The 25,524-nt window shown below is 39.4% G+C and overlaps 1 protein-coding gene across 1 annotated transcript in view; it reads left to right on the top strand.

The window, feature by feature from the left end:
- The window catches only part of LOC307264991 (uncharacterized protein), a gene marked incomplete at its 3' end in the record, with an annotated part of 36,850 nt that overhangs the window by 8,038 nt on the left and 3,288 nt on the right, over positions 1-25,524 (top strand). Inside the window, exons 3-6 of the mRNA XM_080046560.1 lie at positions 10,020-10,208; positions 10,851-11,039; positions 19,389-19,489; positions 19,564-19,699. Coding sequence (XP_079902686.1) covers positions 10,020-10,208; positions 10,851-11,039; positions 19,389-19,489; positions 19,564-19,699 — 615 coding nt within the window. The remainder of the gene's footprint in view (positions 1-10,019; positions 10,209-10,850; positions 11,040-19,388; positions 19,490-19,563; positions 19,700-25,524) is intronic.

Below are 25,524 nucleotides of genomic sequence, written 5' to 3'. Positions count from 1 at the left end.
AAACGTTTTGTCAGACAGGACACGCCTCTTCCTGACTTCTTCTTCTTTGGTTTAGGCAGACTTGACGCAGCTGTGGTTTATTGCAGCCCCCCACTGTTTGTTATTTAGCCCTAAATAATTTTGTATAGTCCAGTGTTGTGAAGGTAATCCACCAATGGCTTTGTTTTCACCAAATAATCCAGATTCAGAAGCATGCACGCTTTAATAATAACAATTATAATAATAGATAGGATTTATAAAGCGCTTTTTTGAAGGTCACTTAAAAACTGATTCTCCATCTGATCCAAGTTTCCTGAAGAGTCCTCCTTTGACTGGAGTATAGCTTACACTGGAGGAGTACATGTTTTCTTCATGACGTCAAGAAGTAGTGTGGAAGAAGGGGGAGGGGAATCTAGAATCCTGAAATGTATTAATTTATATCCTTTATTTAACCAGGTTACTGTCAATTAAATGAAACGTTATTTATTGTGTTGCCTGTCTTCATGTAGCCTAACGTTAATTTATTCTAAGATAGCAGCGTTTTCAAACTCCTGTAATTTGATCTGAACTCTGCATTCAGTCTCCATCTCTTTCACAGGATTTAACAGTGACAGGAAGCAGCCTGCAGGTGGCAGCACTTCACCAGAGCAGAAAGATACAGAGGAGATTCAATATGTTTATTTTGTCATGTGCACATTAACAATTACAACAGCAGTCATTGGCAATGACATTCTTAAGTCCCAGGCTCCTCTCAACTATGCAATATAGAAGAAGAAAAACACAAGTGAGCACAAAAATAAGCACAACAGTAGTGCAAGGGCACAGTGAAGATAAAAGTGTAGAGATAAGGGGCACCATATGAATATAAATTAAATTTAGAATGCAAAATAAAATAGATTAAGTGTAGACGAAATGAGCTTGCGCCTGTGTGGTCAAATCTCTAATCATTATTGGGTTACAGTGGGTGGAGCAAGTTCAACCAGATAGAGTAGTGTTACGTGTAGATTCATTAGCAGCCCTTCAAAGTATCCAGAGTTGGAACTCAAACAGACAACAAAGCTTATATAGATTACACAGAGCAGGACTATATGTCAAATCTTGCTGGGTTCCTGCCCATGTAGGAATCCAAAAATGGATAATATAATAGATATTCCTTTTGGGAAAGCAGAAGTTATATAGTTATAGTTATATTAACAAATAAGTAATAAGAAAATGGAAAGATAGATGGGACAGAGAAATCACTGGAAGAAATGATTATAATATACAAAAAAATGTGAGTGAAAAGGAAAAATAGAGGAGAGGAAACAGTGCTCATAAGAAAAAGAATAGGACATACAGGACCAAATAAAACTTTATTTTGAATAGGGAAAAGTGGACCGGATGGGTGTGAATGTGGAACAACAGAAACTGTGGAACATGTATTGATGGAGTGTGAGAGATACACGGAGCAGAGAATGAGGTTGGCTGGTAAAGTGCAGAGAGCAGGAAGAGTGTGGAGTCTGGGTGGCATACTGGGAACAACAGGAGAGGGTGTATCACTTACACAGAAGGCAGTGTTCGAATACTGAAAGAACACAGGGTTATTTAAAATAATTTAGTATTGATATAGCCTTTTGTATTTATATTAGCCATTTATTTATTAATTTTCCTCCTATACACCTATCTATTTATCTGGCTATTTATTTATTAATCTATTTTTCCCTTGGTAAACCAGAAGACATAAATGCGGTTGTTACACTCCGGTACAGTTGGTGGCGGTATACACCAAAAAAGTTATGGTTGCAACCCGCCAATAACCAAAAAGAAGAAGAAAAGAGGCGTGTCCTGTCTTACCAAACGTCTCTGAGCTCGACACCCACACACCGTCTCTGGTTACTATCTGCTGCCACCGAGGAAGAAACATGAGTTCTCCACAAACGGTGACTATACAGTTTATGTTACTATGGTGATATTATGAAGTTTCTTCTGTTTTTACCCGTTAAAAGCGTTTATTTATGGGGGAGTTGTTCCTCAGCCTCGTGGGTCTAAGAACAAAGGGTGTCGTATTACTGTCTGTACGGATCGTATGCCCACTGACGCACATTACTGTCTGTCTACGATATCGGGCTACATAAATAAAGCGGATTAGATCAGAGTTATATATGCTGAAACTGAATCAAAACGTGTGTTTTTGGAAGGACCTTTGAACAGAAGCAATGAACGAGTTGACGAGCAGCATGCTACAACAATGCCTTGTAATGGCGGCTAGCGTGCGTCGCTGTGAGTTACAGACCACGTGGCTGATCGGCTACAGGGGGGGGGGCACACATTACAAGATCTTTGACCAGGATGCACTGCGGTGAATTCATTGTTAAGCTGAATATTAATGTTCTACAAACATTCATCAGCGACGTATTCTTTTCAGTTCCCCCCGCAGTGAGAAGGGTCCGGCTGCGGCCTGTAGCCACACACGCGCTCTTCACCCACATGTGTTCTCCGCCCCCTTAAACAAATCAGTGGTTCAGCTTGTAGGTTTAATACGGATACATTCCGAAACAAATAAATATAAAAGGATATACAACATTAGATACTCACGTAACACTGCCCCCTCAATGTATTAGCCAGAGCTAGAAGCAGTAGGTTAGCATGTAGGTTTATTATGGATGACTTCAGAAATAAATAGGCTACATAAAAAAAGGATATACAATATTCTATATAAATGCACACTGTGAAGAGTAAGACAGAGTAAATATATCCAATTATCTGCCATATAGCTATGATAGTATAAATATGTGTTTATTGACATTAGAAATTGAAAAAAAGCAGTTGGTCAGCATGAGGGTTTAATATTGATAAATACTTAAATAAATACAGAAAATAAATACAATGTTTTATATAAATGCATATTGTGAAGAGTAAGACAGAGTAAGTACAATTTAGCCAATTATCTGTCATATAGCTTTTATAATACTCATTTAAGTATATTATAACTCTGTTTGTAAATCCATATTTTTCTTTCAGTAGGAGGATGGATAAATTATTTTACTTCTGTAGCTACATGCCATATACATAGGATACACTTCAAAAATCACTACTGCTTTTTTCAATTTCTAACGTCTATAAACACATTTTGTCCAATTTTTTTATTTATTCTGGCTCTATTTGTATTATTATAGATATACGGTAGATACTTGGCTGTCTTACTCTTCACAATGTGCATTATAGAATATTGTATATCCTTTTTTATGTAGCCTATTTATTTCTGAAGTCATCCATATTAAACCTACTGCTTTTTTAATAAGGTGCTTCTAGCTAATAAATTGAGGGGGCGTTGCGGGTGGGTGTTAAGTGAGTAGGGGAGAACCGGGTAATTTGTCACACGGGTTGGTTGTCACAATCGTTATATCTCGGAGCCAGAAGGCGCTGTCTGTGAAATTTTGGTATGTAAATATCCAGAATTGGGATCAGAGGTCACCTACATAGTCTTCCTTGGAGTTAGACTGCTGAATTTGAGGCCAGATGACTGTTTGTGTTTTTCATGTCAAATTGAAAATATTTAGCTCCTCAGTATTTTTTTCTAGGCTTTTACACAATGGGTTTATAACAAAACACTTGTTACCTACACAAAGTGTGAAGGGTAAGCTATAGTTTAGATTGTTTTTAGCAAGCTAATTAGTTGTCAGATGGTTGTTGGCCTTGATGCTAGCAAGAAATTCAAGTTGGGGTTGGTCGTCAAATTTTTTAGGGGGTTGGTTGTCACATGTTATCTCAAGGCTGCAGCCCGAAAAGGAACCCAATAACGAAAGAAATTGTCAAGCTGTATCCTCACTGACACCCCAGACAAGGAAAGAATAGAGCAGGAAAAGGCAGCTAGCATGCAAAAGAAAAAAGGGCAACAAAATCAAAACAACCCAGTGCATCCCAAACTAGACCAGCTGCCAAGGCTACAGTAAGTTATGTAGGCCTATTTGTCAACTTGACAATGCAATTAAACTTTAAAATGTAGTTCTACTTTCTTGCCTTCTTTTTAAGATTATTCCCATTAAGATGACATTGTGACAAACAACCCCATAGTGTTTGACAACCGACCCCTTGATGGGGTTGGTTGTCACAATGTGTAAGGGTGTCTTTGATGATTAATTTCTTCTTTATTACAATAAGATAGAAAAAGTGAGGGGTATACATTTCAAGCCAACACCTTAAGCTTCAATTTAATTTAGGAATGACTATTGAAAGATGTTTAGGTGATAAGCAATTCTCACTAGATATCCTTTTATAATTATTTATTTCGGAATGTATCCATATTAAACCTACAAGCTGAAACACTGATTTGTTTAAGGGGGTGGAGAGTAGTGTTGTTTTTGGCGGCCTGTTTAAAGTTTAGTTTTAGTCTAGTCTTTGTGTAAAACTGTAATTTTAGTTTTTATTACGTTTAAACTCTTTTTAGTCTAGTCAAGTTTCAGTTGACTAAAAGTCTGAACTTTTTAGTCTTCTCTTAGTCAGAATTATCTGTGACTATTTTTGTCTAGTCTTAGTCAACAAAAACTGATGCAGTTTAAGTCTAGTTTTAGTCAATGACATTTGTATTTTAGTCTCTTTTTAGTAATGCAATTATATTTAACCCAGTTAATATAGTACAAGTAGGGCCTAACTAGTATAGTACAGCCAAAATCAAAATGTTCTTTAAGTCCCCCATTTCACAAGTCAAACAAGGTTATCTTATCTTAGTATATTATTTTTAGCTTATAGACTCAAGAATACATGCAATTCCAGTCATGGAAGACGCTTTGATTGAATTTACAACATATTTATTTGAGCTACCAAACATGTAAGAATGCTGGATTCCTCAACCTGAACAGCAGTCTGGTGTAGGGCTGGGCGATATGACGATATCATATCGTGGACGATATGAAAGTGTCTACCGGGAGAGATTTGGCCATACCGTTTATACCGCGGAGAAAAAAAGTTCATGTGGCGGGAGCATAGACAGAGCGGGAGGCAGCTGTCCCAATGTAGGAATGACTATTGAAAGATGTTTAGGTGATAAGCAATTCTCACTAGAGTAAAAAGTGTGCCTACTTACCCCGTTTTCCCCTATGTAGGTGTGTAGTGTATCATGCAACAATTCAGCATCAAATTAAAAGCATTCAAATAAAATTCTATATTATTACCACAAAAAAAAATATATTAACTAGTGCTGTCAGTTTAACGCGTTATTAACGGCGTTAACGCAAACCCATTTTAACGGCGATCATTTTTTTATCGCGCGATTAACGCACGTCATGCCCTAGCAAACGTTGTGGTTTTTTCACAAGCTGTTGAATCAACTAGTAATGTTAAAACAACTGAAACACCACAAACTATACATATGGCTTACAGTTAAGTTACCGTTAATTCAAACGGAAGATGTCCTACAGCGTAATTTCACATTAAAATCATTTAACTGGCAAAACGGCTAAACATCCAGTCAAGGCTAAACATCCAGTCAATTCTGACTTTTATTTTGAAGCAGAAACCGGAACCTAGCACTTCCTAGCTCAGCTGCGCGACCTTTACTAGTAGCTTCTTCCATGTGTAAGTCTGGGAGTAAGCGGAAAAGAACAGAAAAGAAAGCTTGTCATTTGCAAAAGTATCCAGTCAATTCTGACTTTTATTTTGAATCAGAAACCGGAACCTAGCACTTCCTAGCTCAGCTGCGCGACCTTTACTAGTAGCTTATCCGTGTGTAAGTCTGGGAGTTCGTGGAAAAAGAACAGAAAAGAAAGCTTGTCATTTGCAAAAGTCTTACTTATAACCCTGCACGCACACCAAAACCTCCATGAATGTTAGTGGCAGCCGGCAGTCATTCATTTTCACTTTAATTTTCGCTACGAATGGCGACTGAAGCCTCGGCTGCAGCAGCGCCATAGCAACCACCCCACATACACAAGCGTATAGTGTGTCCACTCCACACAGTCTGAAATAAGCCGTGGATGAAAGACTCCGAAAACATTTAGGCCTACAACAACCAGTTTAATTTAGTCGGAATACTAATTTGTTTTATATAGCCTATGGTGTTTTATGGTTTGGTTTTTAAATAAAAAAAGAAGTTCCAATTATGTTTGTCTATGCTGTTTTTTTTGGGGGGCGGGGGGGAGATCCACATTGTGGGCTATTTGCACTGAATTGCAAATTATGATATTTTAGAAGAATTACACTGAATTACAAGGGTGTAGAGCAGGGGTCTCCAAACTACGGCCCGCGGCCCGCTTTTCATTGGCCCGCGGCCGATTTTAAAAATATAATGTTATATGTAATATGGCCCTTTGAATTTTTTTTTTTTTTTTTTTTTTTTTTTTTTGGCATTTCTTAGTTAACCCACTAGTGCAGGGGTGTCAAACACTGATTGATTGGCCCGTGGCACATTTTAAAAATATAATGTAATATGGCGCTTTTAATTTTTAAATAATTTAAATGGACTCATTATATTACAGAGAAATATGTCCCATAAAAGAAAATGAGCAACAAGCCCATCCCAGAGGACCCTGCATAATATTTTATTTTAAATTAATATTATTATGGAAAATCTATGTGTCCTTCTCCAATAGCTTCTAATTCATCTGACACAGTGTCTCCATTTTTTTTCATACAGGAAAGTGTTGCCGTGAAGAAGGATTATAATTTACGAAGACACTATGAAACTAAACATCAGAGCAGCTACATGTCCTGATAAATGTGTTATTTTTGCAAAGTGGCCCGGGCCTTCGTAGAATTTTCTGTATGTGGCCCTCAGTGAAAAAAGTTTGGAGACCCCTGGTGTAGAGAGTGGGTGTGATAGGAGCATTAAAATTAGAAAAAATAATGGGACAAAAAGAAATCAAGGGACATTTAGGCTAGAATAGATCAAAATGCGATTAATCAAGATTAATCGCGAGTTAACTATGACATTAATGCGATTAATCGCGATTAAATATTTTAATCATTTGACAGCACTAATATTAACAGGTTTTAAGGACAAATGCAGAAGTCAATACACAAAGAAATGTGAAATAAATAGGGCTATCAAACGATTAACGGGGTGAGAGTCACTATTAGCCAAATCAATTAATCAATTTTTTTTCTTTTCCATAAGTCGATTGTTAAAAACAATAACTTGCAAACTTTTGTATGTGCAAAAGTTAGTGAACCCTGAGCTGCATTGCTTATATCGAGCAGGTAAACACAATCAGGTGGGACAAATTGAGGAAATGGACCAATGTAATCTGTGTGATCTTCATGAAATTATGAAAGATCTTTATCTTAAGTAATTGGGCGGCATTAGATGAACCAGAGATCAAACCAGGTAAGTTTGGCTTACCAAAGTGAGAGGGAACTCACACGTCAGACATGCCAAGAGGAAATTAATTCTTAGAGGATCTTAGGAATAGAGTTGTGATGTAGCACATTTGTCTAAGGACAACTATAAATAATTTTTTTTTAAGTTTGAGCTCCATCGGACCACCGTGAGGCAAATCATCTACAAATGGAGAGCTCTAAGAGTGACTGAACATCTGCCTAGAAGTGGACTTCCTTCAAAAATATCCACCAGTGCCATGAGAAAAGTGACTTTTCAGATAAAAGCCAACACAAACATTATACCTGGAGATCTGCAGACAATTGACCTCCTCCATGCTTCACTTGGGAGAAGGTTCTTTTAGTGGTAGTAGGCAGAGTTGCGTTTTCGCCCAAACATGGCTGTATTGGTTATGACCAAACAGTTTAATTTTGGACTCATCTGTCCACAGAATAGACTTCCAGAAGACTTCAGAGGGGTATACTACAAAGCAAACTCAACAGAGCCCGGCTCTCTTTTTTTGATCTGGTTCAACATAACACATACCCTCGCTCAGAGCTAACCGGTATCACGAAGGCAGTTATCAACCTCTTATGTTGAACGAGAGTTTCAGCTTCAGGCTCTGTGCGCGTCCCCATGAGAGGGGGCGTTTGGCCGTCATTTGACTCTGCTTCCGCACAGACTGGACTGATCTTGTGCCGCTAACTTTACACAAACGGACTGATTGTGAGCAGCTGAGTAAAACAAAAGTGTGTCGCCAACTTCATTCAAGAGGAAGAGTTTGTCAGTCTGAATTATTACAGCAGAAAACAGAGAGCCGAAAAAAACTATTACTGCAAATAGGCTAAGGAGAGTGGAATGCTGCCAGCATGGAAATTATTTATTTATCTTGCCGATCGTTCTCGCAGTGCGTAACGTGACATTATAAAACAATGAAACGTTGAACTCGGATTTAAACACTATACCATTTAGCCTAATATATATATAGGCTACTTTGCTATATTTATAGCACTACGCCTATAGTCCCACACTTAAGAATGTAATTTAAGTCTGACACTGTCTCAAAATGAATAGCCTATGGAAAATCATTTAGTTTTGGGCCACATCATAATGAATACAATTTTGATTTAGACTATTAGCCTTTTATTTGAATCTTACAAATACCAATAGGCCTACATTAAAAAACCTGTAGTCTGGACAAATATGAATCTAGGCTACTGTGAGAAGCTTAACCTGCGAGTCTGCAACGATGTCCGAACTGTGACAGCTGTCACCTGTCACGTCCCAACTGTAATCGCTACTTATGAAAAGAAAGCCCACAGTGAAATAATGTTGCAAACTGTGATTTTATAGAACGCTTTATTAAGAGCCAGTGTGTGTATATCGCCAGGTAAAATCATTTGAGAGGAGAGCATAGAGTGGCGCTGCATACAGTATAGGTGTGGGCTATTTTACATGTTCAATAACTGTATGCATGTGGCAAAAAGCCCCAGCGCGATGTTACAGTTCACTCTGCTGTAAGCCTAATGTCACGGCTTCGTTTCGTTCATTAACTTAGCCTACTGATCAATAAATTTAGATGTAACAGCTTCCTCAGTGAGAATGTAGCGCTCAGACAATATTGTCAGGTCCGCGGGATTTCTAAATGTGTAGTTTCCTTGAAGGGCAGCGCTCTATAAGAGCCGAATTTAAGCTCAAACTCTGAAACAAAAACTGGTCTGAGCAGGTTAGCCGTGCAGCCTCTGTTACCACGGTGATCTAGCCAGGTAGAAAGAGAGCCACCTTTCGTGATACTGAAAACTCTGGCTTTAGACCGCTTTAGACTCAACAGACCTCGCTCAGCCCTTAATCTCGCTTCGTAGTATACCCCTCAGGTATCTCCAGGTGCTCTCTGGCAAAGTTATGACACTACACTAAATAAAATTCCAAAAGGCTCAAGAGGTTGACATACTTAAATTTTTGGTCATTTATCCCCCTGCGGTATCGAATATAGCATTGAGTGTCGAATTTTTTTCTTCAAAGTATCGTTATGGAGTTTGAAATTCTAGTATCGGACAACCCTAACACGCACTCACACTCACACACAGACGGTGTGAGAAGACCTGGCTTTGTGAGACTACTCTGTTATTGATATCTATATTTATAGGCAATTGTGAGGACCCTGTTTTCTGTCATTGTCTTTTCACGTTTCCCTGTTTTATTAATGTAAACATTGTATCATCCTGTCAAGTGTCCCTTCTGTGTGATTACTGGCCCCACCCTAATGTGTGTGACATGTGTCTCCAATATATTTGAATATTTAAGTCCTTGTCGTCTTGTCATTTGTTGTAAAATCCTAACGATTCCCATCCCTAATGCCGACCCTGACTGCACATCCCTACCTCACTCATACTCTGTCTTTGTATTTCTGTCTGTCTGTCGCTACAGAAACAAAAAGGAAGAAAGAATCCTAAACCTCACCGCTGTCAACAATGTAAGAAAGATTTCAGTTCGAGGTCTGACTTAACAAAACATCAGAGAATCCACACCGGAGAGAAGCCCTTCAACTGTGACCAGTGTGGCAAAAAATTCACTTACTCAGGAAACCTCAAAGTCCACCAACGTATTCACACTGGAGAAAAGCCGTTCAGCTGTGAGGACTGTGATAAAACATTCACTCAATCATCTAGTCTGCAGTCACACCGCCTCATTCACACTGGAGAGAAATCTTTCAGCTGTGACCAGTGTGGGCAAAGCTTTGCTCAATCAGGATCCCTCAAAGTCCACCGACGTATTCACACTGGAGAGAAGCCGTTCAGCTGTGAGGACTGTGATAAAACATTCACTCAATCATCTACCCTGCAGAACCACCGCCTCACTCACACTGGAGAGAAGCCGTTCAGCTGTGACCTGTGTGGGCAAAGCTTTTCTCGATCAGGATTCCTCAAAGGCCACCAACGTATTCACACTGGAGAGAAGCCGTACAGCTGTGAGGACTGTGGTAAAACATTCACTCACTCGGGAAACCTCAAAATGCACCAACGTATTCACACTGGAGAGAAGCCCTACAGCTGTGAGGACTGTGGCAAGAGTTTCAACACCAGTACTTCTTACAATGATCACAGAAACATCCACACAAAGGAAAAAATCTACTCTTGTCAGCATTGTGAGAAAGTCTTCAGTTCCTACAGCTCACACTGGGCTCATGAGCGAGTCCACACTAGAGTCAAAACACACCAATGTCAACACTGTGTCAAGCGGTTTCACACATCGTCTGAACTCTCAGTGCATGAGCGAAGACATACCGGAGTGAAACCACACCAATGTCAGCACTGTGAGAAACGGTTCTTAACATTGGCTGAACGCTCAGTGCATGAGCGTATACACACAGGATACAAACCACACCAATGTACACAATGTGACAAACGGTTCGCTTCATTGTCGAACCTTGTTAGGCATAAGCGAATCCACACTGGACCCAGAAGCTGTAAACAGTGTAAAGAAGAGTTCAGTTCGAGTTCAGCCTTAACCGAACATCAGAAAATCCACACTCCGAAGAACTACAGCTGTGACCAATGTGAGAAAATATTCACAAAACCAGGAGCCCTCAAAGTCCACCAACGTATTCACACTGGAGAGAAGCCGTACAACTGTGAGGACTGTGGTAACACATTCACTCAATCTTCTACCCTGAAGAAACACCGCCTCATTCACACAGGAGAGAAGCCGTACAGCTGTGACCAGTGTGGGCAAAGCTTTTCTCGATCAGACGCCCTCAAACTCCACCAACGTATTCACACTGGAGAGAAGCCGTACAGCTGTGAGGACTGCGGCAAGAGTTTCAACACCAATAGTTCTTACAATACTCACAGAAACCTCCACACAAAGGAAAAAATCTACTCTTGTGAGCATTGTGGGAAAGTCTTCCGTTCCGCCAGTGCATACCGAGTCCATGCGCTTATCCACACTGGAGTCAAACCACACCAGTGTCAACACTGTGACAAGCGGTTCTACACATTGTCTGACCTCTCAAAGCATGAGCGAATCCACACAGGAATCAAACAACACCTATGTCTACACTGTGACAAACGGTTCCACACATCTTCTAACCTCGTAAAGCATGAGCGAATCCACACTGGAGTCAAACCGTACAGTTGCGGCAAATGTATGAAAAGCTACTCAAAAAGCCAGAGCTTGAAGAAGCACAAGTGTGTTTAAACCTGGACCGATCAGACCATGATGTGTGAACTCCTGTGTTCATTTGATTTGATTTAAGAACTCACTGAAGAAACACGGGATAACACCTGATTTCTGAATGAAAAATGTTCAAAACCATTTATTAGATTTTTCATTATGTTTGATCAATTTAAAGTTTTGTTGTATTCAAAAATAATTTTGTTCACTTATTAGAAACTAGTTTATTTAGATATTTTTATAATCAATCTCTTAGGTTACACATTGTTGATTCATCTTTATTTTGGAGTGATTTTTTTCTGATTTTAAAATGATCTGTTCATACATTTTATAAAACGTAGTTTAAAAAAATATGCTTTTTTACTGTTTAGACTGTTTGACAGGACTGAGTATCAAACGTTCACCTTTGCAACAGCCTGACAATTTTGCATAACTCTTTTCAGATGCTTTTCTATCATGCAACTAACTCCCCACATCACATAGTTAGGATTGTGTGTATTTCGGTTTACAGGGGCTTGAAAGCAGTTTTCCAGAGCCATCTAGTGGAGATACAGTGCTACTACACTACAGTTGAAATGTTTCAGAGTTTATTTCAGGTTCATGTTGCTTTGTTTAGCATGGCGCCACCATGTGGTTAATATGTGAATGTATATGGATTTGTAGCCTCTTCAAATGTGATAAGAACTAGTTTGTATGCAGTTTATTTAGATATTAAAGGTTCAGTGTGTATAATTCATTGGCATTTTTCATAGCAGACTTGATGGAAATAGAATTTGATATCCATATGTATGTTTTAATGAGTGTATAATCACTTGAAAATAAAAGTTAGTTTTTCTAGACCTAAGAATGATTCTTTTATATCTACATAGGCGCGGGGCGCTGAGGCCGCCATGTTGCACCGCCATATTTCTACAGAACAGACTCCATTCTTACATGCTTTTATCTATAGTGGGCGTCCTGGGGGAAGACACCTGTTGGAAGACCAAGAAGAAGTATTATACAATAAATAACTAAATACATCTTCACCTCATCACATGATATTGTGGAAAGACTTGAGGCAGTGGTGGTATCTTTAGTAACTAGCTTCTTGTCCTTGAAGGCCACCGTAGCTTCTGTAAATTCTCCACAAAAGGGGAGGGGTTAGCAAGGGAGCGTCACCACAGTTCACCCCCTAGGTCAGACGCTACATTATAGATATCCTACATTACAGACACACAGACGTGATCATTGCATTGTTCCAAATAGCGATTTTGATTTTAAATCAATTATTCGTTGAACTGCCTCAAAATAGAAACCAAACAACACTGCCTTTTTATGTTGTCTATTAAAAAAAAAAGACTTGGTTGTGATTTCATCAACATTAACCTATGTAGCCTGTGCTTGCTAGCAATCAAGCTAGTGTATTTTACATTAAAACGTTTCTGATCGGGGTGCTCCGGTGGCGTAGTAGAGCGCGTACCATATTGGCTCCGGCCTTCGTTGCAGTGGTCGCGGCGGGTTCAAATCCGGCCCATGGACCTTTACTACATGTCATACCCCCTCTCTCTCTGTCTCCCCATTTCAACTCTGTACTATCTAATAAAGCTTGAAATATGCCAAAAAATAATATATATATATATATAAAAAAAAAACGTTTCTGATGTTATGCAGGGCAACTTGCATATATGAAATTAATTTCTGAAAAAGAAATGTGAAATCACTGGTCAACTGAGGAAAAAAAACGTGTTTCAGTTTTTGTTATTTCACTCCCCCCCCTTTTTCTGCTTTAGCCCCTTCCCCCTAAAATGTCAGTGTTCCCATAATTAGTGTGTGTGTGTGTGTTTGTGCGTGCGTGCGACTGTGTGTGTGTGACTGTGCGTGTGTGCATGTGTGGAGCTCTGAGACGTTTTGTCAGACAGGACACGCCTCTTCCTGACTTCTTCTTCTTTGGTTTAGGCAGACTTGACGCAGCTATGGCGTATTGCTGCCCCCCACTGTTTGTTATTTAGCCCTAAATCATTATGTATAGTCCAGTGTTGTGAAGGTAATCCACCAATGGCTTTGTCTTCACCAAATAATCCAGATTCAGAAGCATGCACGTATTAATAATAACAATTATAATAATAGATAGGATTAATAAAGCGATTTTTTGGAGGTCTGATTCTCCATCTGATCCAAGTTTCCTGAAGAGTCCTCCTTTGACTGGAGTATAGCTTACACTGGAGGAGTACATGTTTTCTTCATGACGTCAAGAAGTAGAGTGGAAGAAGGGGGAGGGGACTCTAGAAACCTGAAATGTATTATTATTATTATATCCTTTATTTAACCAGGTTACTGTCAAGGAAATGAAACGTTATGTATTGTGTTGCCTGTCTTCATGTAACCTAACGTTAAGTTATTCTAAGATAGCAGCGTTTTCAACCTCCTGTAATTTGATCTGAACTCTGCATTCAGTCTCCATCTCTTTCACAGGATTTAACAGTGACAGGAAGCAGCCTGCAGGTGGCAGCACTTCACCAGAGCAGAAAGATACAGAAGAGATTCAATATGTTTATTTGTCATATGTATGGGCGTTGGAAGTGACTTTAGACTGACTCTTTTTTTGGAGGAACTAATTGTTTTGATCGGTCTAACTTAAGTTTCTGACTATATTGACGCCAGTAAAGTGGATCATAACAAATATAAATGTCTATTGTCAGTTAATGGTAGTGCTGCAACAGATCACGGTTGATCCGTGGTCCATATGGACCAGGTTGCGCACGCACATGAACCGCAGATTGGGTGAATATGAAAAAAAAAAAAAAAAGGAACTCTACTGTGTGCACTTGATCAGCGCATGTGTAATACGAAACAGTTAGTGGCTGAGCGAAGAATGTGGACTACTGTAGGCTACCGATGCAAATTAAATTCCACAACTTATTACTTGTGTTACAGTTTAGTAGGCTACAATATTTGTTCATTTATATTTGGTTGCTCCACCTTAATTTTTCATCTCCGTGTCGGACAGCTGTTCGCTCAGCTGATGGGCTCGAGCCTCACGGAGCAGACAGCGCGAGTCAGTCTAAAGTCAGCGATGATCACTCACAAATCTAAAAGCTAAATTATAAAATAAAATCTCTTCCTCCCTCTATATCTGTCTGCATTCCTCTCTCCACTGCACACTCTGTCACCACTAGTAGCTTAAAGGAAGCAAAATGAGGATTATAACCTCATTTTGCACTGTATTATTTTTAAATATTTGAAGTTTGCAGGCTAGTAAATACCACCAGCCACTAAACTCTCAATGATAGACATGAATAATAACCCTCTTTTTTAAAGCAATACAGAATGCCTGATATTACTGCATTGTATTCTATTCTACTTTTTTGTCACCGGGAATCTAAATGTTTTCAATTACTTTACATAAATTTGGTGCATACCAATTCATCAGAATGCAGGAAATAAAGTGTTGAATGCTCAAAACCCCCAGATCTCTCCCTCCCATTTAAAATGTGTCCCAAACCAAGGTTTAATCACAACCTACACCATTAAAATGCATGAGTTATTTTGTTTTATTTGTATCTATAGGGAAAATGGAGCGGATGGGTGTGAATGTGGAACAACAGAAACTGTGGAACATGTATTGATGGAGTGTGAGAGATACACGGAGCAGAGAATGAGGTTGGCTGGTAAAGTGCAGAGAGCAGGAAGAGTGTGGAGTCTGGGTGGCATACTGGGAACAACAGGAGAGGGTGTATCACTTACACAGAAGGCAGTGTTTGAATACTAAAAGAACACAGGGTTATTTAAAATAATTTAGTATTGATATAGCCTTTTGTATTTATATTAGCCAATTTATTTTTCCTCCTATACACCTATCTATTTATCTGGCTATTTATTTATTAATCTATTTTTCCCTTGGTAAACCAGAAGACATAAATGCAGTTGTTACACTCCGGTACAGTTGGTGGCGGTATGCACCAAAAAAGTTATGGTTGCAACCCGACAATAACCGAAAAGAAGAAGAAGAAAAAGAGGCGTGTCCTGTCTGACCAAACGTCTCAGAGCTCGACACACACACACACACACACACACACACACACACACACACACACCGTCTCTGGTTACTATCTGCTGCCACCGAGGAAGAAACATGAGTTCTCCACAAACGGTGACTATACAGTTTATGTTACTATAGTGATATGTTGACGTGTCTTCTGTTTTTACCCGTTAAAAGCGTTTCTTTATGGGGGAGTTGTTCCTCAGCCTCGCGGGTCTAAGGACAAAGGGTGTCGTATTACTGTCTGTACGGATCGTAAAACCACTGACGCACATTACTGTCTGTCTACGATATCGGGTTATATGAACAAAACTTATTCCATTATAGTTCTTTTTGCTGAAACTGAATCAAAACGTGTGTATTTGGAGCGACATTTGAGCAGAGGCAACGAATGAGTTAACCAGCAGCACGCTACAAAAATGCCCTGTAATGGCGGCTTGCTTGCGTCGCTGTGGTTTGCAGGGTTGCCAGGTCTCGCTAGAGAAACAAGCAAATGGGCGTATAAAAACGAGAGAAAAAAAAATCCTGTTAATTTCTACACAAACAGAGCTGATCAGTTAATATGATAACAGAAACCAACTGGCCAACAAAAAAGCATGTAGGTGTGTAGTGTATCATGCAAACATTAGGCAACAATTCAGCATCAAATTAAAAGCATGCCAAAACCAATAAAAGTGCATCAATATTATTTTCACAATATTTAAAAAAAATATAATTTTTATTAACAGGTTTTAAGGACAAACAACACAGAAGTGAATACACAACGAAATGTAAAATAAATAGGGCTGTCCAACGGTTAACATTTTTAATAACGATTAATTCCACCATTCAAAATATGCCAGAAAAAAATAAAATTTTCTCTGTATATTGATGTAGGAACGGAAAGATAAATGACAGAAGGTGGATATATACATTTAAAATATTGTTTTTACTTATTGAAAATCCAAATGATGGTGTTAATACTGAAAATAAATTATAATCAAACTTAACTGTAGGCCCACCACACCATAATTCAATTTGGCGGTCTCTTTGCTATGTCTTTGAGCAAATATAGGCTACATAATGGCATTTATTTGGTGAATTCATAGGTTTTGCATTCCTGAATACAACTTTACAACTTGATTGCTGCTAGCGTGCCCATGTTCTGGAGGACTGTTGTGCCAGAAAGCCGACGTTATGTTGATATCACTTATTAATCACACACACTAGGGGTGTGAACGTTTACAAAAATGTCTAACCGTGTACACGACGGAATTGTTTTCGTGTATACGGTTAACCATGATGTCATTGTCCTCGTGCGGCCACCGTCTTGTAGGCGCGCACGCACACACACACACACACACATACGCGTTTGTTCGCCTTTGAACACACAGTTGACATATACGCTCGTTTACAAACCTCTTATAATAGGTCCATGGTAGGCACACACACATGTTCGCCTGTCATGTTTTCACCGTCATTATCGCCCTTCATTCATACTTACGCGCGTAGTTCACGTCAACCGGGTAACTTTAATCTTTAGGTTATCTTTCATCACTCGTCCGTGGCTGTGACTCGAGCCCGAGCACGGCGACTCCCCATGTGTGTGTGTGTGCGCCGATACACACACGCTGAGGGACAGACAGATTCGGCAGACTAGCTTTTATCCTCCCCAATTAGTTTATTAGTGATTAGTGATGTAAAATCAATAAATGCGTGTCTCCAGAACATATTTAAAAACTTTAAAAAAAGAACATTTAAAATTGGAAGAATAAAAAAAATAAAAACGGTTTCCACCAACCTCTTAGAATGGACTATCCCATCTTAAATTAGTTTATGACCTCCACAGGGGTCTGGGATGGTTGACTCTACAGAGAAACTTATGTAAACATGCGTTAGACTTTGTCTCTTGGAATGCACTATGGCATCAGCATTAACCCAATACAACATTTCAAATGAGACACTCTGTGTAGGCACAAAAAGATAATCAAGAAAAAAAAGTGAAATTGCCCTTTAATGGGCAGAGTGAGTCACCAAGGTGAGTGTATGTCTTATTGAGGTCTGTGATCAGGCAGAAATCCCACCTTTTAGAGGCCTCAGAGAGGTAATTTCATCCAAAATGTCACCTCAAACCGCTGCCTCTAACTGACGGACCGTGAGTCTAACTGACAAAATTATTTTATTGTTAGAACCAGAAGAATCTGATGAAGACACAGTGTGAAGATTATGTCTGTAATGTGAAGAATATGAGAACCAGAGCATTTTAAAGGTGTGTTACAGTCTGCCTTTCTCCAGAAATGTCATGTCTCAGTTATCAAGGCGGCAGTTGGTTGGACACCATTTAGCTTGGAAGCCCAGACCTCCCATTGTGTAGGTCCAATTGCTTCAGTAGTCACATCTATGCGACCGGCAGAATATGTCCTACATTTTGATGTAAAAATTATCCACGTAGGGTTTAATTTGTGGGAGTGAGAGGCAGATATGTGGAAGGTTTTGGTGTATTTTTACAACAGTTCTACACTGTAACAGTTGGTTCCCCCACTCTGCCTCTGAACATTCCGTCCCATCCGGATCCCATTATAAATTTAGAAAGAGGTTGAAAAAAGCTTAAAACTAAAACTGTGTTTGTTCAAAGACAGTTGAAGATTTTAAAAAGTTGAATAGGAATTTAATAGTTGTAATTAATGTGAATTGTTTAAAGTTTGAATGGAGTCTCTAGCTGAAGAAATACGGGAGGAGATAGGTTTCAAAGCAGAGGAAGTTTTAGCGGTTTGGAATGCTGCTCCTATCCGCTTCAATGTTAAAATAATTTGTCAAAAACCTGAATATTTTAAAAAGTTTAAAAGGTAGAAAAAAGCTGAAAGGTGACCCACCATGTCCTTAAAGAGCTGAACATTTTGGTATTTTTATGGTTAAAATAGCTGAAGATTTGAAGGAGGTATGAAGGTCCAAAAAACGTACGGAAGAAGTGGAATAATAAAGATTTGGATAACAATAGTGTGAATGCTGGAAGCTCCAGCATTCACACTAATTAAATACAATCACATGCACTCACACAAACATCCAGGATGAGAGTCACTATTAGCCAAACAATATTCCTCTTAACCAGATGTCAGATCATTTAATTTACCGCCATTTAGATTATTCATATAGTTCCCAATTTAGAATATCCCCAAAATTTCAGCGTGAAAATTCTTGTGGAAAGTTTCTGGAAAGTTTCCACCCCTTTGCAACCCTACTAGCACAGAACATCCATCGAGCAAGTAAACACATTCAGGAAATAAAAACAGGCCAGCCCAGTTTTCCCCCATATAGCTGCAACTAAATGGGCTGCTTCTAGACCATACTACTTACTGTAGTTTGGTCTGGCTTTGCGAGACTACTCTGTTATTGATATATATCTATATTTATAGGCAATTGTTAAGACTTGTCAAGCTCCCTGTTTTCTGTCTTTGTCTTTTCACGTTTCCATGTTTCCTGTTTTATTTTGGTAAACATTGTTTTGTCCTGTCAAGTGTCCCTTCTGTGTGATTACTGGTCCCTCCCTAATGTGTGTGACCTGTGTCTCCAATGTATTTGAGTATTAAAGTCCTTCTTTTCATTTGTGGTAAAATCCTATGTATTACTATTCCCATCCCTACTGCCGACCCTGACTGCACATCTCTGCCTCACTCATACTCTGTCTTTGTATTTCTATCTGTCGCTACAGAAACAAAAAGGAACAAAGAAACCTAAACCTCACCGCTGTCAACAGTGTAAGAAAGAGTTCAGTTCGAGTTCAGCCTTAACCCTTCATCAGAGAATTCACACCGGAGAGAAATACAGCTGTGACCAATGTGGGAAAACATTCACACAAGCAGGAAACCTCAAAGTCCACCAACGTATTCACACCGGAGAGAAGCCGTACAGCTGTGAGGACTGTGGTAACACATTCACTCATTCATCTAGCCTGCAGTCACACCGCCTCATTCACACTGGAAAGAAGCAGCACAGCTGTGACCAGTGTGGGCAAAGCTTTGCTCTATCAGGACACCTCAAAGTCCACCAACGTATTCACACTGGAGAGAAGCCGTACAGCTGTGAGGACTGTGGTAACACATTCGCTCATTCATCTCACCTGCAGTCACACCGCCTCATTCACACTGGAGAGAAATCGTTCAGCTGTGACCAGTGTGGGCAAAGCTTTGCTCAATCAGGATCCCTCAAAGGCCACCAACGTATTCACACTGGAGAGAAGCCGTACAACTGTGAGGACTGTGGTAAAACATTCGCTCACTCAGGACACCTCAAAGTCCACCAACGTATTCACACTGGAGAGAAGCCCTACAGCTGTGAGGACTGTGGCAAGAGTTTCAACACCAGTAGTTCTTACAGTAAGCACAGAAACATCCACACAAAGGATAAAATCTACTCTTGTCAGCATTGTGGGAAAGTCTTCAGTTCCTACAGCTCACACTGGGTTCATGAGCGTATCCACACTGGAGTCAAACCACACCAATGTCAACACTGTGACAAACGGTTCTACACATCGTCTGACCTCTCAAAGCATGAGCGAATCCACACAGGACACAAACCGTACAGTTGCGGCAAATGTATGAAAGGCTTCACCAAAAACTCCTACCTGAAGAAGCACAAGTGTATTTAAACCTGGACCGATCAGACCATGATGTGTGAACTCCTGTGTGCATTTCATTTGATTTAAGAACTCTCTGAAGAAACACGGGATAACACCTGATTTCTGAATGAAAAATTTTCAAAACCATTTATTAGATTTTTCATTATTTTAATCAATTTAACGTTTTGTTGTATTCAAAAATCATTTTGTTCATGTATTAGAAACTAGTTTATTTAGAAATTTTTATAAGCAATCTCTTAGGTTACACATTGTTGATTCATCTTTATTTTGGAGTGATTTTTTCTGATTGAAAATGATCTGTTCATACATTTTATAAAACGTAGTTTAAAAAAAATGCTTTTTTACTGTTTAGACTGTTTGACAGGACTGAGTATCAAACGTTCTCCTTTGCAACAGCCTGACGATTTGGATTGATACATTTGCATAACTCTTTTCAGATGCTTTACTATCATGCAACTAACTCCCCACATTACATAGTTAGGATTGTGTGTATTTCGGTTTACAGGGGCTTGAAAGCAGTTTTCCAGAGCCATCTAGTGGACACACTGTGCTACTACACTACAGTTGAAATGTTCCAGAGTTTATTTCAGGTTCATGTTGCTTTGTTTAGCATGGCTCCACCATGTGGTTAATATGTGAATGTATTTGAATTTGTAGCCTCTTCAAATGTGATAAGAACTAGTTTGTATGCAGTTTATTTTGCTATTCAAGGTTCAGTGTGTAGAATTAATTGGCCTTTTTCATAACAGACTTGATGGAAATAGAATTTAATATCCATATGTATGTTTTAATGTGTGTATAATCACCTGGTAATAAAAGTTTGTTTTTCTAGACCTAAGAATGATTATTTTTATATCTACATAGGAGCGGGGCGCTGAGGCCGCCATGTTGCACCGCCATATTTCTACAGAACAGACTCCATTCTTACATGTTTTTATCTATAGTGGGCGTCCTGGGGAAAGGCACCTGTTGGAAGACCAAGAAGAAGAAGTATTATACAATAAATAACAATAAATACATCTTCACCTCATCACGTGATATTGTGGAAAGACTTGAGGCAGTGGTGGATGATGCCATCTTTAGTAACTAGCTTCTTGTCCTTGAAGGCCACCGTAGCTTCTGTAAATTCTCCTCAAAGGGGAGGGGTTAGCAAGGGAGCGTCACCACAGTTCACCCCCTAGGTCAGACGCTACATCATAGATATCCTACATTACAGACACACAGACGTGATAATTGCATTGTTCCAAATAGCAATTTTGATATGAAATCAATTATTCGTTGAACTGCCTTAAAATAGAAAACGAACAACACTGCCTTTTTATGTTGTCTATTAAAAAAAAGACTTTGTTGTGATTTAATCAACATTAACATATGTAGCCTGTGCTTGCTAGCAATCAATCTAGTGTATTTTACATTAAATGCAGGGATGCTTACATATATGCAATTAATTTCTGAAAAAGAAATGTGAAATCATTGGTCAACTGAAGAAAAAAAATGTGTTTTAGTTTTTGTTATTTCACCCCCCCCCCCCCCCTTTTCTGCTTTAGCCCCTTCCCCCTAAAATGTCAGTGTTCTCATAATTAGTGTGTGTGTGCGCGTGTGACTTTGTGTGTGTGACACTGTGTGTGACTGTGTGTGTGTGTGTGTGTGTGTGTGTGTGTGTGTGTGTGTGTGTGTGTGTGTGTGTGTGTGTGTGTGTGTGTGTGTGTGTGTGTGTGTGTGTGTGCGTGCGTGCGTGTGTGGAGCTCTGAAACGTTTTGTCAGACAGGACACGCCTCTTCCTGACTTCTTCTTCTTCTTTGGTTTAGGCAGACTTGACGCAGCTGTGGCGTATTGCTGCCCCCCACTGTTTGTTATTTAGCCCTAAATCATTATGTATAGTCCAGTGTTGTGAAGGTAATCCACCAATGGCTTTGTTTTCACCAAATAATCCAGATTCAGAAGCATGCACGCTTTAATAATAACAATTATAATAATAGATAGGATTAATAAAGCACTTTTTTGAAGGTCACTTAAAAACTGATTCTCCATCTTATCCAAGTTTCCTGAAGAGTCCTCCTTTGACTGGAGTATAGCTTACACTGGAGGAGTACATGTTTTCTTCATGACGTCAAGAAGTAGAGTGGAAGAAGATGGGGGAGGGGACTCTTGAATCCTGAAATGTATTATTATTATTATATCCTTTATTTAACCAGGTTACTGTCAAGGAAATTAAACCTTATTCATTGTGTTGCCTGTCTCTATGTAACCTAACGTTAATTTATTCTAAGATAGCAGCGTTTTCAAACTCCTGTAATTTGATCTGAACTCTGCATTCAGTCTCCATCTCTTTCACAGGATATAACAGTGACAGGAAGCAGCCTGCAGGTGGCAGCACCTCACCAGAGCAGAAAGATACAGAAGATATTCAATATGTTTATTTGTCATGTGCACATTAACAACTAACGGTCATTGGCAATGACATTCTTAAGTCCCAGGCTCCTCTTAACTATGCAATATAGAAGAAGAAAAACACAAGTGAGGGCACAAATAAACACAACAGTAGTGCAAGGGCACAGTGCAGATAACAGTGTAGAGATAAGGTGCACCATATAAATATAAATTAAATTTAGAATGGAAAATAAATTAAGTGTAGACGAAATGAGCTTGCGCCTGTGTGGTCAAATCTCTAATCATTATTGGGTTACAGTGGGTGGAGGAAGTTCAACCAGATAGAGTAGTGTTATGTGTAGATTCATTAGCAGCCCTTCAAAGTATCCAGAGTTGGAACTCTAACAGACTACAAAGCTTATATAGATTACACAGAACAGGACTATTATGTCAAATCTTGCTGGGTTCCTGCCCATGTAGGAATCCAAAAATGGATAATATAATAGATATTTCTTTTTTGGGAAAGCAGAAGTTACAGCAATATTAAAAAATAAGTAATAAGAAAGTGGCAAGATAGATGGGACAGAGAAATCACTGGAAGAAATGATTATAATATACAAAAAAATGTGAGTGTGCATGGTGTTAAAAGGAAAAATAGAAGGGAGGAAACAGTGCTCATAAGAATGAGAATAGGACATACAGGACCAAATAAAACTTTATTTTAAATAGGGAAAAGTGGACCGGATGGGTGTGAATGTGGAACAACAGAAACTGTGGAACATGTATTGATGGAGTGTGAGAGATACACGGAGCAGAGAATGAGGTTGGCTGATAAAGTGCAGAGAGCAGGAAGAGTGTGGAGTCTGGGTGGCATACTGGGAACAACAGGAGAGGGTGTATCACTTACACAGAAGGCAGTGTTTGAATACTGAAAGAACACAGGGTTATTTAAAATAATTTAGTATTGATATAGCCTAGCCCCCCCCCTTTTTCCTATTTACCTATTTATTTATATTTAGTTTTATTTTATTTTTTATTTAAAAAAAAATAGCATCATTATAGCCTTAACCAACCCTATGATGGGCAATAGGTTCACATCCAGGCTTTGAAAGCATTGGCATGATAGCTTCCACCTATTTTAGTACAGTATTTTATTGAGTAATGTATTTTAATGTGTTTTATGTGTGTGTGTATGTTGGATGTGAGTGGACCATCTGAGTCCTTAATAAAGATTATTACAGTTTTTCTCAGTTGCTTTGGTGCTTTTCTCAGATCAGAATGAAAATTCTCATAACTATTAGTTCAACCTCTGCAACATTTAGTCATTTGAGTACATCATAGTAGCAATTTCTCCTTCCTCTGAACAAATTGCAAATGCTTTTGGACATGTATCAGTTGCTTTCATACAATTCTCTGCTGTTTTATAACATTGTCATTTGCTTATGTCATGTCAGTCAAAATGAACTATACTTATGGATGCTGAATAGTCGTTCCCAATAAAACTAATAGTCTTCATTTCATTGCTTGAGTCATTACATACAAAATTGTTGAACTAGTTATCAAATTCTGTCAAGCAAATTGTATACCTTTTCTTTATAATAGATACTTTCCTCGCTACATTGCAAGGGATAATATCCGTTGTGATGTAGATGAAAATATGTGGCCAGACAGACAGGAACGTCTGGATGTGCCAGAATGATTTACCTATATATGTTGTGGAGGGAGATTAGCCAGCCTGACTATACATCTGAAAGAGGACAATGTTCCTGCAGAGAGCCTCCTGCTGTTCTGGGTCAGCCTGCCCCACCCACGATTATAATATGAATGTATATCTCAACCTGTCTGCCTCCCAACCTGTCTCGCCCTCCTCTTCCCCCACCCAGCTTACCTGTCTACCTGTCTCCCCCTCCTCTTCCCCCACCCAGCTTACCTGTCTACCTGTCTCCCCCTCCTCTTCCCCCACCCAGCTTACCTGTCTACCTGTCTCGCCCTCCTCTTCCCCCACCCAGCTTACCTGTCTACCTGTCTCCCCCTCCTCTTCCCCCACCCAGCTTACCTGTCTACCTGTCTCCCCCTCCTCTTCCCCCACCCAGCTTACCTGTCTACCTGTCTCCTACCTCCCCCCACCCTTGCCTGCCCCTCCAACTCAGATCAACCTGACCCCTCCCATGTTTACAATAACAATGTATGTATATTAGAACTGTCTGCCTCTCAGCCTGTCTCTCCTCCAAAACCACGGTTAGACGCTTCCCCCCTGGGGAGTAAATGTTCCTTAAATATGTGACGATTTAAGGAACATTTGTCACTCCTTGTAACATACTTACCTGTGTCGGAACTAGTGACACTCCGCGGAGTTTCTTGCTATTGAGTGTCACCGAGTTCTGACCCTTTTTTTGCATTGGAAAACACTGAGAGAATAAACTGTCATAATGAAAACATGACAAAGCCATTTGACTATCTTGTTCATAAACGATGGTGTCAAGACTTCTCATTTTGATGACACTGGCAGTTTCATTGACATGAATACTTGCTTTGAGGAATAGACTATCCATTTTGAGCAAGTGACGTACTTTTGCAGGTTATCCACTAGGTTTTGCAGTTTGCACTAATTGTTTTGAGAAATGCACTAACTGCTGCACAAATGTTAATAGTGATGTGAGAAAAGCACCAAAGCGACTGAGAAAAACTGAAATTAAAAGACCATAGAAAAAGACATAAATGCTGTTGTTACATACTCCGATACAGTTGGTGGCGGTATGCACCAAAAAAAGCTATGGTTACAACCCGCCAATAAATACAAAGAAGAAGAAGAAGAAAAAACACTTCCGGGATTACTCTACGCACGTTTACGACCACGGTCCATCACAACACCGTTTCTTACTATCTGCTGCCACCGAGGAAAGAGTCATGAGTTCTCCACAAACGGTGACTATACAGTTTATGTTACTATGGTGATATTAAAACGTTTCTTCTCTTTTTAGCCCGTTAAAAGCGTTTCTTTATGGGGGAGTTGTTCCTCAGCCTCGCGGGTCTAAGGACAAAGGGTGTCGTATTACTGTCTGTACGGATCGTAAGCCC

Source organism: Ammodytes marinus (genome assembly GCF_949987685.1).
Source record: "Ammodytes marinus genome assembly, chromosome: 18".
NCBI lineage: Eukaryota > Metazoa > Chordata > Actinopteri > Uranoscopiformes > Ammodytidae > Ammodytes > Ammodytes marinus.
Note: the sequence above shows the minus strand (reverse complement) of the source record. Positions and strands in the feature narration are given on the sequence as shown.